We start from the raw sequence: 16274 nt of genomic DNA, 5'->3' as shown, positions 1-16274 counted from the left end.
TGCACTGTTTGCTGCTCAAAGGGGATTGTCTCCATTCTTTCTTTGTACTCTGTAAACACAGAGAGAGAGAGGGAGTCAGGAGCATTATCATAAGCTGGTCATAACCAACTTTTTTTTCTTTGCATTAAATAGAGGAAAAAAAATGTAGGTCCATGTTTTAATTAAAGCTCGACTTAGGGCACAGGAGGAATACAAGGCACAAACAAAAAGAGAATAGTGGCATTAATGGTATGTGTGTGTGGTTATTGCTGGTCCAGCTGCAAAATTAATGTTGTGGCTTCGGGCTCTTTGAGCAGCGGTGGGTGATGTGTGTGTGTGTGTGTGCCCAGCGACTGGTGTGAGACAGGCAGCAGTTAGACAGTTGCCAGTGTGGTGGCCTCTTTCAGCCTGCCAGTCTGCTCAGATCTGCGGGGCTTCCTTCGAGCCCCCTTTGCTCTCTGCCGTGCAGTAGCAGAAGAGCTAATTAAAACGGAGCTAAATTAGCAACACATTCAGCGAGCAGCCTCAGCTGTTTGACTCCCTCCCCCTGGCTCTGTGTGTCTGCACCTCAGTGCGCACACAAAACACGCACACAAACACTCCTCCGTCCTCCTCCTACCAACCTATATTATTATACTGAGGCTGCCGACTGAAGAGCACGTGTTTACCTTAAGGGCTTTTATGGCAATTACACCCACTGTGCTCTCTCTGCCCGTTTTGTTTTCCATTTATGTGTTTATTTAATTGGCATTCAGCACGCCATAATTCTATTAGTTGTTGAAAAGGTCAGGGTCAGAGGGGATCGGCTTTTGGCAGAGACTCACTCGTGAGACACGGAACACTCGAACCGTACCATACATACGTGGAGATAATTAAAAGGGTCCATGCTTGAACTTATTTCTCAACCTTTTAGAAAGACAATTAAAATCCCATAAACACCCCAAGAGGGAATAAGGAGGGCATTGAAATGTAATCGATTTTGGCTGGAATACATATTAATGATGTATCCTACTACAGCACAGATGATCTCTGTTAATTCTGTATAAACGACTTGATCAAACAGTAACATGGTTGAATTAAAGGTTATTATACATCATTATATAACAGTATATAGAGAGCAATCATGAACATCCACCAGTCCATTTAATGCAACCTTGTGTTCTTAGTAATGGTAGTAAAGGTCCCATATTATGCAAAATCAACTTTTTAATCATTTAAATCCTTATATTTGGGACTCTGGAGGTCCTATCAGTTGGCAAAGTGTAAAAAAATGGGACTCGCTCATGTTTTTGTGGTCCAGGAGAGATAAAACATGCAAGGTTGACTTCCACACTCGTTGGGACGTCACAATGCGCTCAATTCCTGGAATTGTTGTCTCACAGAGCTCCGCTTTGTCCGTAAAACACGCAAGAGTAATGGCGAGGGCAAAGGTATCCGAAAACCGGAAGTCCGCCATAAGTTCTATTCTTGGCTCCACAGTGCAGCACAGAGTTCTACACAAACTTCCAGTAGCCTCTGTGGCTGATGTCATTTCCTGTCCCTTAAGTTTCGTTTTACTTTTTAATTGAAGGTGGACATAAAGAGAGCATTCTGAACAGGGCTGTTTTGGCAGGGTGATTGAACTGCTGCGGTGCTTCATCCTTATGGTATTTTGACCAAAGCATGTCACAGACATGTTATTAATAATAATAATAATAATAATAATAATAATGCATTATATTTAAAGGCGCCTTTCAAGACACTCAAGGTCGCCGAATGTTCATTAGGACACCAGGGAACTAGTTTAACTTGGAGAAATAGGGTATAATATGGGACCTTTAAGTAACTGTAGGCACTTAAAGAGTCTGATTTACCATATAAACTGTGCAAATCCTCTGTGAGCTTGTATTCAGCTGTCAGGTCATCGTCCAAATTAGCCAGAAATGTTTAAAAAAACAAAACAAGTATTCCAATGTTAAACTCCTGTACGTTGGCCTACATGGCCCCAGCTGCCTTTGGCTGTTAATAATGAATGTAAATGAACAGATCAGCATGTGTAATGGGGGAAGGAATGACTGAATATTTCAGACCATTTATCAGCACGTCTGCTGACCCTGATGTGCTGTTATAAAAGGCAGGGAGGGTTATTGTATTAAATATACCCATGATTATGTTATTGTTTAAGTATATAATCACTAATTAGTATATAGCATATATTAAGTCATAAGTGTATATTGCTTATTAATGAGACAAAGCAGCCGGAGTTACACTGTCATATATGGTTTAATCTGACAGTGCAAGTTTGTTGGTAAAGAATTTATCATTGTCATATTCGACTGTTTTATAGCATGTGAGTAATGACCATAACTGCTTTGATAACTGATGGACCAATGGGAAGACTCATTTGTTCACGATACCCAATCTTAGCTATGTTCTGCTTGCTAAAAAGGAACATATTTAAGTTTTGTTCCTCCCTCCCTCCCTCCCTCCGTCCTCCTCTCTCTCTCCCGCTCTGCGAATGCTGCTGATTATGGTTAATTATGTTGATGAATGGTCGTGCTGAGGGTACTCCATCAGCATTTCATAATCTGTCTTCTCTCGCTGCACTTTATCACAACTACGCTGAGTGTGCAAGTGTGAACGACGGTGCGTGCAGTGATGCTACTCTCACACACACGCACACACACACACACACACACACACATACATGTCCGACTTGAACTCTGACTCTTCTTTCCTCTCAAGTCTCCCTGCTGAACACAAAGTAGGTCTTTGCATGTGTTAAATGTCAAGTGTTGCATTAGTAAAAGTACATACACGCCTGTAATGAGGATGTACTCTTTACATTTGAACTTGCTCTACACGTTGCTTAAAGCTACACTTCACAGAGAGATTATAAAAAGGTTTAGCCGCGACTGGTGCAGCGCCACTGTTCTCCTCTTTAATTTCTCTGATGCTGTTTTCGTTGGTGCTAATTTTAGCCGTGCCACCACATCCGCCCCTGCTTTAATCTCGTCTTTTTTTTATTAGTGCACCCTTTGCCATAAAATCTATATTAATTTAAGCACCTGTAGTAAACACTTGCTCTTGTTTCTATTTTTTCACAACACTGCTTCATTTTCCCTTTAATTTGTTGGCAGCACAGCGCTTTTCTGCTCGTGAAATGTTTCTGCTGAAGAAAAAAAAACAACGAAAAACACAATTAAGATAAACACAGAGTGACAGTGCTCTGTGAAATGTGGTCAAAAAATAGCCAGCACTATTCAGTCTTAATTATCACTTCTTAATTGCCATTGGCTTCATTTTATCCCTGTGACAAAACTCAAGTTCTGACAGAATTCACAGTGTGAATAAACTGGACACTGCTCTATGATTAAACTCCTCACTTAATTGGCTTCGATGAATATCTAAAGAGCTAAAGCTCGGCCTAAGTCGTGCTATTAGTGTCGTGTTGTTATTGAATTTACATGAATGTCACGGACACTGATTGTTGTGTCGTGAACAACCTTTAAACCATAGTCCATGTATGATGGATGCGTTACATACTGTAAAAGTGTTTATTTATAGAAGAGAAGGAGCGAGAAGAAGGGAGGCGGTGTGAGAAAATTGCTTGAAATTCAATATGCTGTGCAATTATCATGTGTAATAGCCTGTAAAATCCTAATATCTATTCAGCCACTTGGAAAGGCACAAGAAAATGGCCTGACCACTTAGCCCACTTTCGTTGGCCCCGTCCCCGGCCATGACAGACGGCCCTGTCTGCACAGCAGAGAGGAATAATACCAGCCATATTTCATTCAAAGGCCCCTCTCAATGTATCCTCATTCTCTGGGTTAAACTGACTTCCTCTCCTTTTTCCTTATCTGTCCGATTCCTCCAGAGCTGTATTGGTGATTACCTGGAGTGAATTAGTGGAGACGTAAGGACTGACTGCATCCTTCAGGCCAAATACGCTGTGAGAAAGTCGTCCTCTTGTTTTCTCTGCTATTTATTTCAAGGGTGTGGAATCGGCCGAATGTGAATTTTTGATATGATGACCTTAAGTTGGCATTTATACAGTATATAATAGAGAATAACTTCATGCAAGGGTTGTATCCAAACATAATGAAACGTTTGAGTGTCTGCAGTTTGCGTCCAATCCAATTAAAAGAAAAAGGTAAAGTAGCAAGGAAGACGGAGCATTTGTGTTTTAATTAGCTTTGCCAAAATAATTGATCATTGACTTGATGAGAAGTGCTGGCATCAGAATTGATGACATTTTCTCCTCTGCATATAAAATATGAATGTATGGATGATGCAATGGCAACACATTGGCTTTGACGGGCATTTTTTTTTTTACTCATGCTGCGTTCTCCACTTTTGATTCTAAAGTAAAACTCTCCCTCTTTTCCTTTGCTATCGCTCTGATGTTTTCTCAGAGAAACATCAGACGCAGTAATCTCGTGAGTAATCTGTGCGATGTGGCGTATGCTCGTCTGTTGCGTGTGTGCTCGTGTGCGTATGGCTGTGCAGTAGCGGGCGGCACCAAGGCCGAGCGGTGGTTTTCCACCTCCAGTTTTTGTAATAAACCTGTCAGAAACATACCCATCTTCATCTCCTCGCTGTTCACTTTGTCATCTGACAGTGCCTGTCATATCTCTCCACGGGATTTTCTCTGGGAAAAAAAAACAAAAAACATCTCAACTCACATTAATGGCAGCAACAAAACAACAGCAGAAAATATGAACTGCCTAATTGTTGCCGGGCTTATGAACAAAGGAAGTTCTTCAGAACAAACTGATGGTTCCTTTTCTGCATTTAAACACTCGACGAGACTCATGCTGTTTATCTGCCTCAGATCTCTCCTCCTGGGGCCAGCCAGTGATTGTTTACCTCCTGCTGTGCAGGGAGGGGACTATTTTCCTCATTTGCTGTCCTCTCCACCAAGCACCAACATCATCTTCCCTATGTGTCACATCTGAAAAGAGCTGGAAGATTTCCCCGCTCTGTGCCGCTGAAGATAAGCTCTGACTTACTACTTCCTGTGTGCAGACACACGGCTTGTGTTTCCTTTTGGTGTTTACACCTGCTTCGCTGCACTGTTTCTGTTCCTTTCTTCCATGATGAGTTAGAGTGTGTGTGCATGCACGTGCATGCATTTGTGACTTCTCTGGTCACTTCTACAGGAAACAGTTTGCATGCAGGAAGGATTTTGTCCGTCCAATTACATGCATCTTTGTATATTCTCATTGTTAATTGTGAATAGTTATTCAGGCTAGACTTTGTGCATAAAGTGTGCCATTCTAATAGAAAATATGAAGCAATATTGGCAGACTATAGTTGTGGTTTAGTTAAGTGAAAAGCTGAATTTGTGCAGACAGAATAAGTGGCTTATTGAAGAGGACATGATTAATGAAACAATAGGTGGGAAAAAAAACTCATTTTTACAACACGAAGTTATGTCAGTTCACTGTTTTACTAATTTAGAGAACCGTAGCAAAAACATTTCCCCAGCACCCATTAAGTGAAACACTTCACTTAGGCTCAGTATTAGTTCCAATCCTCACCCGAGACACTGATTTTAGAATTGGCCCGCGTTGCATACCTGATGAACGGCACTGACAGCACTGAAACTGTATGGTAAACCCCATTTGGACAGGATTTATTTCTCCAGAGAACGTGGGTAATTTTAATATTGCACGCACTGATGTGTAGTGATTTTCCTCCTCATCCAGAGTGCATATATATGAGATTTTCACCCCACAAACTCCGGTGTTATTCACAGGCCCAAAATAACAAGTGTACTTGTCTGTTCATTACTTAAAAAACAAAATGCACAAACAAGCTAACAAGTCAACATAGTTTGTTCCCTGCCAGAATACACTCACCATGTGTGCATCACTGGCAACAGTTGTGTAGATTGTGCAGAACAGGATGTTTCTAACTTTAAGGGGCACATCTTTGTCTGTGCAGCAGCTGCTGTGCATTATAACAATCTACACTAATGATAGGGTTCACTGAATACACTGTTGATTACACTTCAGCATCACAGCGGCTTAAGCTTAAACGTCGTGATGTGTTGACATCGTCGAGGTGAGGTTTCGTTAGTGTCAGCGTTAAGATTGCTGCATAGAATATGAACTATAACAGATTGCATGGATCTTTTGTATGCATGTGCACTTTCTAGTTCTATTTCCCGTGTTGCAGTTTTCAGTTTCCCTGAAACAATCCTCCGTCTTTAGATTCACTTCTTCTGCCAAATGTCCAGAGTGAAAGTGTTGAAGCGTGGGATTGAAGATGCTATCATCAATGCCAGGGAATGACATCTCTCTCCCTGCGGGTGCTCAGCCTCTGTGTGCATTTGTTTGTGCACCCCTGTGCATAAAGCTTTGTTCTTTGCTGGCTTCCATTCACCGTGCTGTTTGGCTCTTGATTGTCATCACACCGAACATCTTTTTCTTTTTTTTCTTTTTTTTTTGATCATCTCTGGACCTTGGACCATCGCCCACATGCACAGTTGGCTGCCGCTCTTACCTCAGAAGGTTGATTCAACATCACCTGACAATAGAGCTTTACTCTGACATCTCTACTGACCCCTGAGCAGCGAGAGCTGACACTCGACCACGAGCTCCCGAGCCACAATCCTGCTCATCTTAAGATGTGAAGATGCCTCGGTTCACCTTTTATTGACACAAGAAATATATGACAGGTAATTGAGTGGTGACTTTTGACACTTTGATATTAACAAAAAGGTGCTTTTAGTGACACCGTCTTGGACAGCTGTGGTTTTGGACCCAGACATCTCACAAGTCGAAGAATGGACTGTTATTGACCTGTAATCGTGAATCGATGCAGTAAAAGATTATGGGGGTTGTGTCTCTTTGAGCTCTTCTTTTTTCATTTTACCCTATACTTACCCAAATCTTCTCTCTGTGTCACTGTCCACTCAGTCCATGGAGCTCAGGAAGTTGTGTTTGATCTTCGGTCCGTAACACAGAATGAGGGTTATCCACTGGCAACAACAAGAACATCGCATTAAGAGACAACTTGACAAACACTCTGTGCTTCTCTGAAGCAGCTGATGCTCTGTGCTGCTCTGCTGTGAAGGGTCAGCTTTCCTGTCTCAGTTGCATTTGACACCCGGAGCGGAGAGCTTTTAAAAAAAAAAAAAGATAAATTGCTTTGTGTGAGATTTATTTATTGGTAGTCACAAAACGTTCAGTGTCAAACAGCTCGTGTCTGTTTACTGACGGACAGTCAGAGTGGGAGCTTTCTTTCACACAACAGTCACACCTTCGTGTACTGTGGACGTCTGACTGTCCAAAACAATCTCAGCTCAGTGACTTTTTGCAGTAAATCACATGATCTACTTGTGCCGTACTGAGCAGAATACAAAGGCACTTGTGTGAACTTGTCACACATACATTACAATCTACTGTACTGGCATCTTTGATGCAGAGCACATAAAGATGTCTTAGGTGGAGGAAAGGTTAATATAAGCTCTTTCGAAAGTCATAATCCAAGGACGCCCTGTGTTTAGCTTTGACCAAAAGACACTGCATTCACACATTAGCGAATCACAAATTGCTCTCATTGTCTTTAGTTTGTAATGGCAGGGATTGATTTGTTTCATTGAAAGTCAACATAATGTGACCAAACCTCCAGTGTGGAGGACGTGAGGAATACAGGAGTCTCCCAGGAGGAAGTTATAGACCCGTGTATGGAGAGAAGTCTATAGATTTTGCAACTTGGTAATTAGAGAGACACACGTTCGCATTAAAATCAACTGCTTCACCATTATTTTTGCATGTTAATGCACGTATTTCTTCAAACACGGGGCCCTGGTGTTGCCGCCTCGTTATTTCACACAGCGCGATCATTCATCTCGGGCTCCATTGTTTTTGGCTTCATGCGCAAAATCAATGGAGCTCATTCATCACCTGCTCATTGAAAACGAGAACATTTGTTTGAACATTTGTGCGTGGATTTCTCCGTTCATCGTCGAGGCAGAGGAGCCAGATTCATCACAGCGAGAAGTGCGGGCGCCAGTCGATGCAGCTTACAGTCGTGGTGTTTACCTGCTGAAAAAGCGCGTCCCCTTATCTTCCCCTCGAATCTGACACGGACTAATCACACGCACGCGGCGACATGCAGAAATACACGGGAATTAATGCACACGCGTGGACGCGCGCCCGCAACACCACACGCTGTGCTGAAATACATCCTCGCCGTGCTTCCTGTTTTCCTTCACAAACAGCCAGTGATGGATCGGCCCTTTCCAATTTAAACAGGGAGAAAACACACGCCCCTGGGGACCCTTGTGTGTGCAAGTACTTTGAAGTGTCCACATTTAATTCTTCTGTATGATAAATGAGAGGAGAACTGCAGTCGTAGCCTGTGAGGGGTGGGGGGGGGGGGGGGGTGGAAGAAAAAGCTCAGCTTGCTCAATGAGGGGAGCGGTAACAAATGTAGCAGGAGCTGATAAGCTGACTCTGTCTCTCGCTCGTGCTTGTTGTTCTGGTCCCTGCAGACCCCCACAGCCAGATAACAAATCCATCCTATCAATCAAACCCATCAATGGCTGGCTGCAGATTAGAGACAGTGATTTTGGGGCTGATTGGAGAGGAAACGCTGATTACACCTCTCTCTCTCTCTCTCTCTCTCTCTCTCTCTCTCTCTCTCTCTCTCTCTCTCTCTCTCTCTCTCTCTTTCTCTTTCTCTCTGACTTGATTACACTCCTGCCTGTGTGTTGTCAAGCTCGGGCTGCTGGAGCTGTAATCACTGGAAGCCGTGGATCCAGACACGAGACACGGGCACCAGCCGAGACCAGGTCGTATAAAAAGGGCCTGCGTCAGACACTGCACACATTACACTGAGATAAGGAAAAGTCCCGCTGTGAAACCTTTAGTCAGGCTTTTTTTTTTTTGTCTTCTTCTCCAGCTCCTGTCATGTTCATCGCCTCCTGTTCCTCTCAACTGCTCTGGCCTACTTCCATCACAGTGGCACACACACACACACACACACACACACACACACACACACACACACACAGTGAGGAGTACAGTGAGTGGAGTCCTAATCTGAGCTTTATTTAGCTGCCTCACCTTTAAAACTGGAGCAAGTTCTTGACAGTGTCTGTGTCACCTCAACTTCTTCTCGCGTTACATCCCCCTATCCTTCTAAGCCTCCTCCAATCTGCTCAGCTTTCCATCTTCCTGTCCACCTTCTTCTTTTTTTTTTTCCCTTCTTCCTCCCCAGTCACTGCTGCCAAACGCAGGTTTGCAGGATTCGGTGGATTTGGACTGTCGTGGCCAACAGAGGCCACTGTCACTGTCGCGTGTGCACGACTTGACTGAACACAAGAATATACCCGGCGTACAGTCATTACCCAACATTCCACTGGCAGGTTTGAAATGTGTTTGCCAACATTAATTGGTTTTACATGCTTGCCTTGTTTGAGGAGAAATAATTGCGATGAGTTCTCAGTGGCAGCAAAAACAAACCACATTTCCTTTCGTTCCTTAAGTAAACAATGAAACCGCAGGTTTAAAAAAAAAAAAAAAAAATTCAATAATGATTTTAGTGATGACATTTTGAGTAAATTTGAGTTCATGTCTGCATAGAGGAGAAAAAAAAAAGCCCGCAGCAGTGTCTGGTGTCTGGAAACTTATCAATATTTAGGGTAATGCATTTTTTTAGCTTCCTGCACTCAGTGCTGTGGCTGTTTTTTTCTTTTTTACGGTGTGATAAAGGCGATGCTGGGGAAAAAAAAAAACAAATTGCCCTGCCATGTGCAATTCCTCACTGGAACTACTGAGGTTTTCTTTCAGCATTAACCAAAACACAGTCTCTACACATGGTCACTCTTTCAATTACCACGGCTCATGTTTGTCATCCGTGCTTTTAATCCTCCAATAATCTGTATTAATTTCACTGTATGTTTGCTTGAATGTGAGGTGTAATATGTTCTTGTAAGAGTCAGAGCTCGCGTCCTGCTCGTGAATCTTTGAATCCCCCAATTTTTGTCTCATTCCGCATGTAGTTTGGTTTGAATTCAATTGACATCATGGTCATTTCTAGTATTGCTTTGAATTGGACACACTCGCACGCTTGTTAGATGGAAACAGCTGGCAGGGGAGATAGCGATGGGTGACTCACTCTGCTCTCCCTCACTTTATCGTTTGCCTATTCCAGTCTTGCTCCGCTCATCGTGACCTCCAAAAAAGTCAAAATATTCTGTTTCGTTTTATTCCTCTCTGATACTCACATCGAGCACACGCAGCACGCCGACGTATTTTTAGAATCACCAGTGTGTTGAGCACCTGTAGCACGGTTTGAGACGAGCTTGGATTTGGATAAATAAATGATTAGTATGTGTTGTGCACAGTGTGCTCATGAAAATGATGAGAGGCTCATGTCATAAAAGCTGCTGAATGTGAAGTGTGCAGCGTCTTTGCAAATAAATTCTGTCTTGAATAAACTGCAGTAGCTGCTATTTAGCTTGGTTTGGTTTTATTCTCAACACTTTTTTTTCATCCAGCAAGGAAATTGTCGTTGTCATGTCGACACTTAGCGATTTTAAGAGCTAAATTCCACTTCATCCTGCTGTGAGGTGCAGAGACGATGACCTCATCTCCATAACCCCACTGTAATGACTGTCATGGTGCAACTTTAGCTCCAAATTCTCATATTTTTCACAGAACAACGTGTTTATGCGTCTGTCCTGTTTGCATGTTGGACACCACATTATTATTTGTCAACATTATCGTTCCTGTTTGCCAGATTGTGTCTCTGTGGTGTCGTCTGCAGAGAGGCCAGTTTTAAAATGAGATTCATGAAGAAGTTAGGGATCCAAAATAAAACTTGTATGCAATATTAATAATGGGAGGGAGGGAGGATGCCGATGTTGCCGTCCTCAAACTTTTGATGGTGATTTGATCTGTTCCTTATTAAATTGGTTCTCGGGGCTGCTCTCTCCCCTCTCCACCTTCATTTATGTCATTTCACTTGTGATTGCATGGACATAATTAAGTCTTAATGTTCCATCATAAATAATAATTGAAATCATTGTACGACATAATGTATTGCACATATTCAACTAACGGCCGTTGTCAAACTGCAATTAATTGAATAGATCGTTAAATGAAAATGAGTCTGAGTCAAAAACGGCAAACAGGACTTTCACCAGAACAAAAACAATCTATATCCATCCATCCTGGTATGTTTTGCTGTGCCTCTCTTGCCTGTTGGCTCTTGTTCTTCTCTCTGCTTCTTCATATCATACTTTTCTTTAAATACCTTTGAATGCGTGCCACGCCGTCTATCATACATAAGTCCTTTTTTTTAGCCTTTCGTGATACAGTTTCACAGCAGAACTCGTGGATCGTCCGTTCTGGCCTTCGTGACAGTGGAGTGAATCCCTCGTCCTTTGAGTGGCACCAATGTTACGTCTGTTTTTTTTTTTTTAAAACACGACAGCGCCGTCTCATATAGCAGATAATCTTTGTGTAAACAAAAATCTGAATTCACGTCAAGTCGTGACACGCAACCGGTTTCTTAAGTGATGCTTTTAGTCTGACGACATAGGTTAGATTTGATAAGGACTTGGTTAAACCACAGTTTTAGATTCTTTAGCTTCTGTAAAGTGACATATTTGTTGAGAGACATGTGGGTGCATCGTCCTGTAGAGGGAAAACAGATCTGGTGTTTTGAGGGATTTGATTGTGCACAGTTGTAAAACTATACCTAAACCGGAATGTTAACCTCCAAACACATGACATATGAGCTGAAAACATGGACATTATGTATTGAAGACCTGTAACTTGCGATTGAGATGGAGAACTTCTTATTTTTAAATCAAGTGATAAGACATTTGGTCATTTGGTCATTTTTTTAATGAGCGGAATGAGCAGAATGTCTCATCTGTTGGCGTGTGTGTGTATGTGTGTGCGTGTGCTGCTGCTGCAGACATGTGGCTCTGTGTCTCGGGGCTAATTGCTGCTCCTTTGCTGATAGTCTTTCTGCGCTTCACTCTCATTGACTCCCTGGACTCCGGGGGGGATTCCCACAAGCACCCGAAGACAAACAAACCTGGGCAGGCAATCGATAAAGGATGCAAGAGTTAGCGCTCAGTGCAGCTGCTGATTAAGATTCTCTGTGAATGTGTAAGTATATATGTGTTATATAAGAGAGTGAGTGTGTGTGTGTGTTGCCCCCCCCCCCCCCCTCTCTCCTTAAGCGCTAACTAGAATCTTCAGCCAGTCTCTAAGTGCTTTATGTGATTTTGATTAAGAGACTAAAAGAGTTCAGAGGTGTCTTCACAGCCACAGCACATGAAGGCTGCCACGTAATTATTCCCTCAACATATTCACATTCACAGTCTGTGTCTTTGCCTTCATTGTGAGATTGTGCTGTTATCAATTAAAGGTAATGACAATTACAGCTTTTATGGCCTTATTCTTTAAATGATTTGACTATATGACAGTAACAAACAATATACATGCTCTGTATTCATGGAGAACCTTTTCTTGTCTTTTACATTTAAAAATACTAAAGTTTTTTTGTCGAAGTGTATCGACATGCAGCTCTTTTCTGTCGCACATTTTTGTGCCGGCACATTCTCACACTGCCACGAGCAATTTGGCATTAAGTGTTTTGTACAAGGACACATCTGCAAGTGGTAGACGAGACAGGGATTGAATTCAAGTTGTTTTTTTTGTTTTGTTTTTTTTTTTACCAAAAATTCCTTTGCATAATGGTTGAAAAAGAGTACACGAGTAACATAACAATTTCTTAATATAGCTTTCAATAAATCAGTTTACTTTCAGGATTAAGAGAGGGCAGGGTTTTGTATCATGGTTTAATATATTTATTATGGAAGTGTATTTGAAATAGATGCAGCTACATTTACTTCATGTACTTTCAAAAAACCTCTATAAAAATGGTTTCATGGATGACGCGTCTCTGTGCCACTGACTGTCACAAACATTTATCGTTGCTGTGCCTCTAGTCCTTCTCTTCACCTTCTCTCTGGACTCATGTTTGCTCTTGTTCTCATCTTCAGGCCGCCACTGACTCACAATCGCGGTCTTGACCAAGCACGGGGGAAAAAGGTCAAGGTTGGCCAGCAAATTGCCTCAAAGCAATCAGCCTCGTCTCTTTTACGCTAACAGTGTGAGCTCTTTCTGTCTGTCTGTCTCACTCTCTCTCTCTCTCTCTCTCTCTCGCCGTCACCATATTTTTTTATGTCTCTCTCTCTCCATCTCTGTGTACTCTTTGAAGCCCTGGCTGTGACCAGCGGCTGAGTGAGGGCTGGGGACTTGAAAGCACCAAGCGTCACTGTCTGGGTGACATTTCAGCACAGACCGGCATGACCCAGCACTGTGTGTGTGTGTGTAAAAGAATGTCTCCTCATGGCTTCAGCTGTCCTCAGGGACCGTCGCCTACTGCTGGAGGCTATTTGCTTCTGCACCGAAGGGATTACCTTTCATTACATGAAAAAAAAGAAAAAAAGATCCCCCCCCTTCAACCTCTAATAACTCGTTCAACCGTCGATCCGCTGGGATGTCGCGCTACAGCTACAGCCGATACTCCTGTTATAAATACTCAGTCAATAACTAGATCCTGTGCATAGACATCGCGTATTGAGATGATTTTCCAGAGAACGCGCGAGGCTCAAGGACGGCCCTCCTCTGGGTCGGCTGCTCTCCGCAGCCTCATGTGCTGCTTTACACACATGAAAGACTTCACACACTCAGCCAAACGACTTCAAAGCATGCTTTGTAACCTGTAGCCGGACAAATGTGTTCATCCGCCAGGCCGGAGTGTGTGTGTGTGTGTGTGTGTGTGTGTGTGTGTGTTCTGTAAATGCTGTAAACAGGTGTTAACATGTCAGCCCACAGGATGCCACATGCCGCTGTGTCATGATCCCCTGAACAGCTGTCTCCCTGCCATTGTGTGTGTGTGTGTGTGTGTGTGTGTGTGTGTGTGTGTGTGTGAGAATGTTTTCACTGCAAGGGATATAATTGACCGCAAGAGGGGTTTTAGCCCCTAGATTTAGCCTAGCCAAGGTTAAACAAATACAGTGTGCAAAGACTGAAGCGATGGGAATGCAAACAAGTTCCTGGAAATGACACGGTGTGTTTTCACCTGCTGTGAATGTTTGTGTGAATAACGGTGAGATTGAAGGGTAAGGGAGGGTGTTCGGTGTCTGTAATGAGGCCGTCAGGTGTGGGGCTCCATCTGTGTCGCTGGCTAAAGCCGTGTTTCCGTCACGGTACGGAACGGTACAGTTTGGAACGGTATCTTTACTCGGTAGGCGGCGTGTGGGCTGATACGGCCGCGTCAGTGAGATACGTAATGTGATAACGATTCAGAATCCCTACATTTATACACAATAAACTGATCTGTCCTGTCCTGGACTCTATTGCCGTGTTTCCACTGCCTCGCTTCGGCACGGCACGGCACGGCATGGATGAAAGTCACTCAACCCTCCTTTCTTTGTCCAACCTTCTATAAGAAACATCCGATGATCCCTTTAATGTTAAACGTCGCTCTCTCTCTCTCCTCAGGTGGAGATTGAGAAGCTGGATTACCACCACTACCTGCCGCTGTTCTTCGACGGCCTGTGCGAGACCGTTCACCCGTACGAGTTCTTCGCCCGCCAGGGGATCCATGACATGCTGGAGCACGGAGGCCCCAAGATCCAGCCGGTCATTCCTCAGCTCATCATCCCCATCAAGAGTAAGGTTTACCACACACACACACACACACACACACACACACACACACACACACACATCACAACTCCTCTGTGTGTCTGTTTCATTTATTTTTTACAATCTGACAGAGAAAAGTGTGTTTGTCTCGATACTCGTCGATGTTGTTGCAGCTGAAAATAAAAACGAGTGTTGCCATAAAACATAAAAATTGTGCACTTAACATTTCCCTACCAGCCACCCCTGTGGGTATTATGTGTACCTAATAAAGTGGTTATTTGAGTTACTGTTCCCTTTAAATCATCTCCAGCCCTGTTTCTGTTGTCTATAAAACCTAAAGTGTGTAATCACTCAGGAATATTACTTCTATTCCAGCTATTTAATTAATATTGTCAGCAAATTGGCACTACTATCTTAATTAATTTTTTTTTATAATTGACTGACAGTCATTTAATCTGCTCAGCCACAGTTTAATTGCAGCCTTAATACATATTTTTTTTGCATGTCATTATTACATTATTAACTGTTTTGATGACAGCATTGTTACATTTTGATTTCTGTTTGTTGACAAATCACAAGTACCAGAGGGTAATCCCTGTTCCTGGTGATTATAACTAGCTGCTTATTATATAAATAAATCAGATGTAAATCATATACAGATTTGAACAAAAGGCCCGTGTGGTGCAGCTGGTGTTAACACAACAAAAATACAATTTATTGTTGTTTTGGCAACTAGGAATAAATTAAAGTTTGAAATAAATGAAGTGATTAATTATACACTAATAGGAATCCTATTAAAAATGTTGAATATTTATTCAAAAGGTTTCTCACAGACTGAAATAGAACAACATGCTTACCAGGAATAGAGTCACCTGTTCAAACACACACGTCCTGTGACAAGTCCTAATTTGGTTTCACAGTCACGCTGCTCCTATTATTACATTAGCCGTCCCGGTGTAAGCGTCCTTGCTGCTGCATTTGCCAGGAGAAGGTGGCTCTGAAAGCATCGCCTGATAATCTGCCATGAATGTGGTGACGTGCTGCGTGTAACTGTGTCATCGCACACGCACGCACGCACGCACGCACACACACAGATGAAGGTGGACAGAAAGGTCACGCAGCAAAGTGGTCCATGACTTCAAGACATCAGAATATACGGTAACGTGACAGGAAAGATATTTGTGTGTGAGGCAAACACGGACGGGATCAAAGTTCAGTCAAGTTGTTGGGGGGGGCGGGGGAATGCAGAGAGTGTGTGGCTTTTGTGAGGAGGGAAATTTCAACACACACACACACACACACACACACACACACACACACACACACACACACACACACACACACACACACACACACACACTCTCTTCTGTTTGGCGCCACTGCCAAGTAGAGTGTCAGTTTCAAAGTGGGAGCCTATAAGTGGCGCCCAGAGAGCCTGAGATAGTGTTCAAGTCACGGACAGTTGGCCCGTGTGTGTGTGTGTGTGCGTGTGTGCACTAGACAGGGCTGTTGCTGTTAGAGACACAGACGCACAGTGACAGACGGAACCTGGCGCAGTCTGTTGTCGCCCAGTGGCACCGAGGTCACACCGCAAGACTTTAACCATCACAGTCTCGAGTA

The 16274-nt window shown here is 43.0% G+C and overlaps 1 protein-coding gene across 1 annotated transcript in view; it reads left to right on the top strand.

Annotated features, from left to right (window-relative positions):
• Positions 1-16274, top strand: part of pacrg (PARK2 co-regulated) — a gene marked incomplete at its 5' end in the record, with an annotated part of 122633 nt that overhangs the window by 44088 nt on the left and 62271 nt on the right. The window contains one exon of the mRNA XM_083906364.1: positions 14508-14679. Coding sequence (XP_083762490.1) covers positions 14508-14679 — 172 coding nt within the window. The remainder of the gene's footprint in view (positions 1-14507; positions 14680-16274) is intronic.

Source organism: Microchirus variegatus (assembly GCF_963457635.1).
Source record: "Microchirus variegatus genome assembly, chromosome: 2".
NCBI lineage: Eukaryota > Metazoa > Chordata > Actinopteri > Pleuronectiformes > Soleidae > Microchirus > Microchirus variegatus.
The sequence above is the reverse complement of the archived record's forward strand: the minus strand, read 5'-3'. Positions and strand labels throughout refer to the sequence as shown.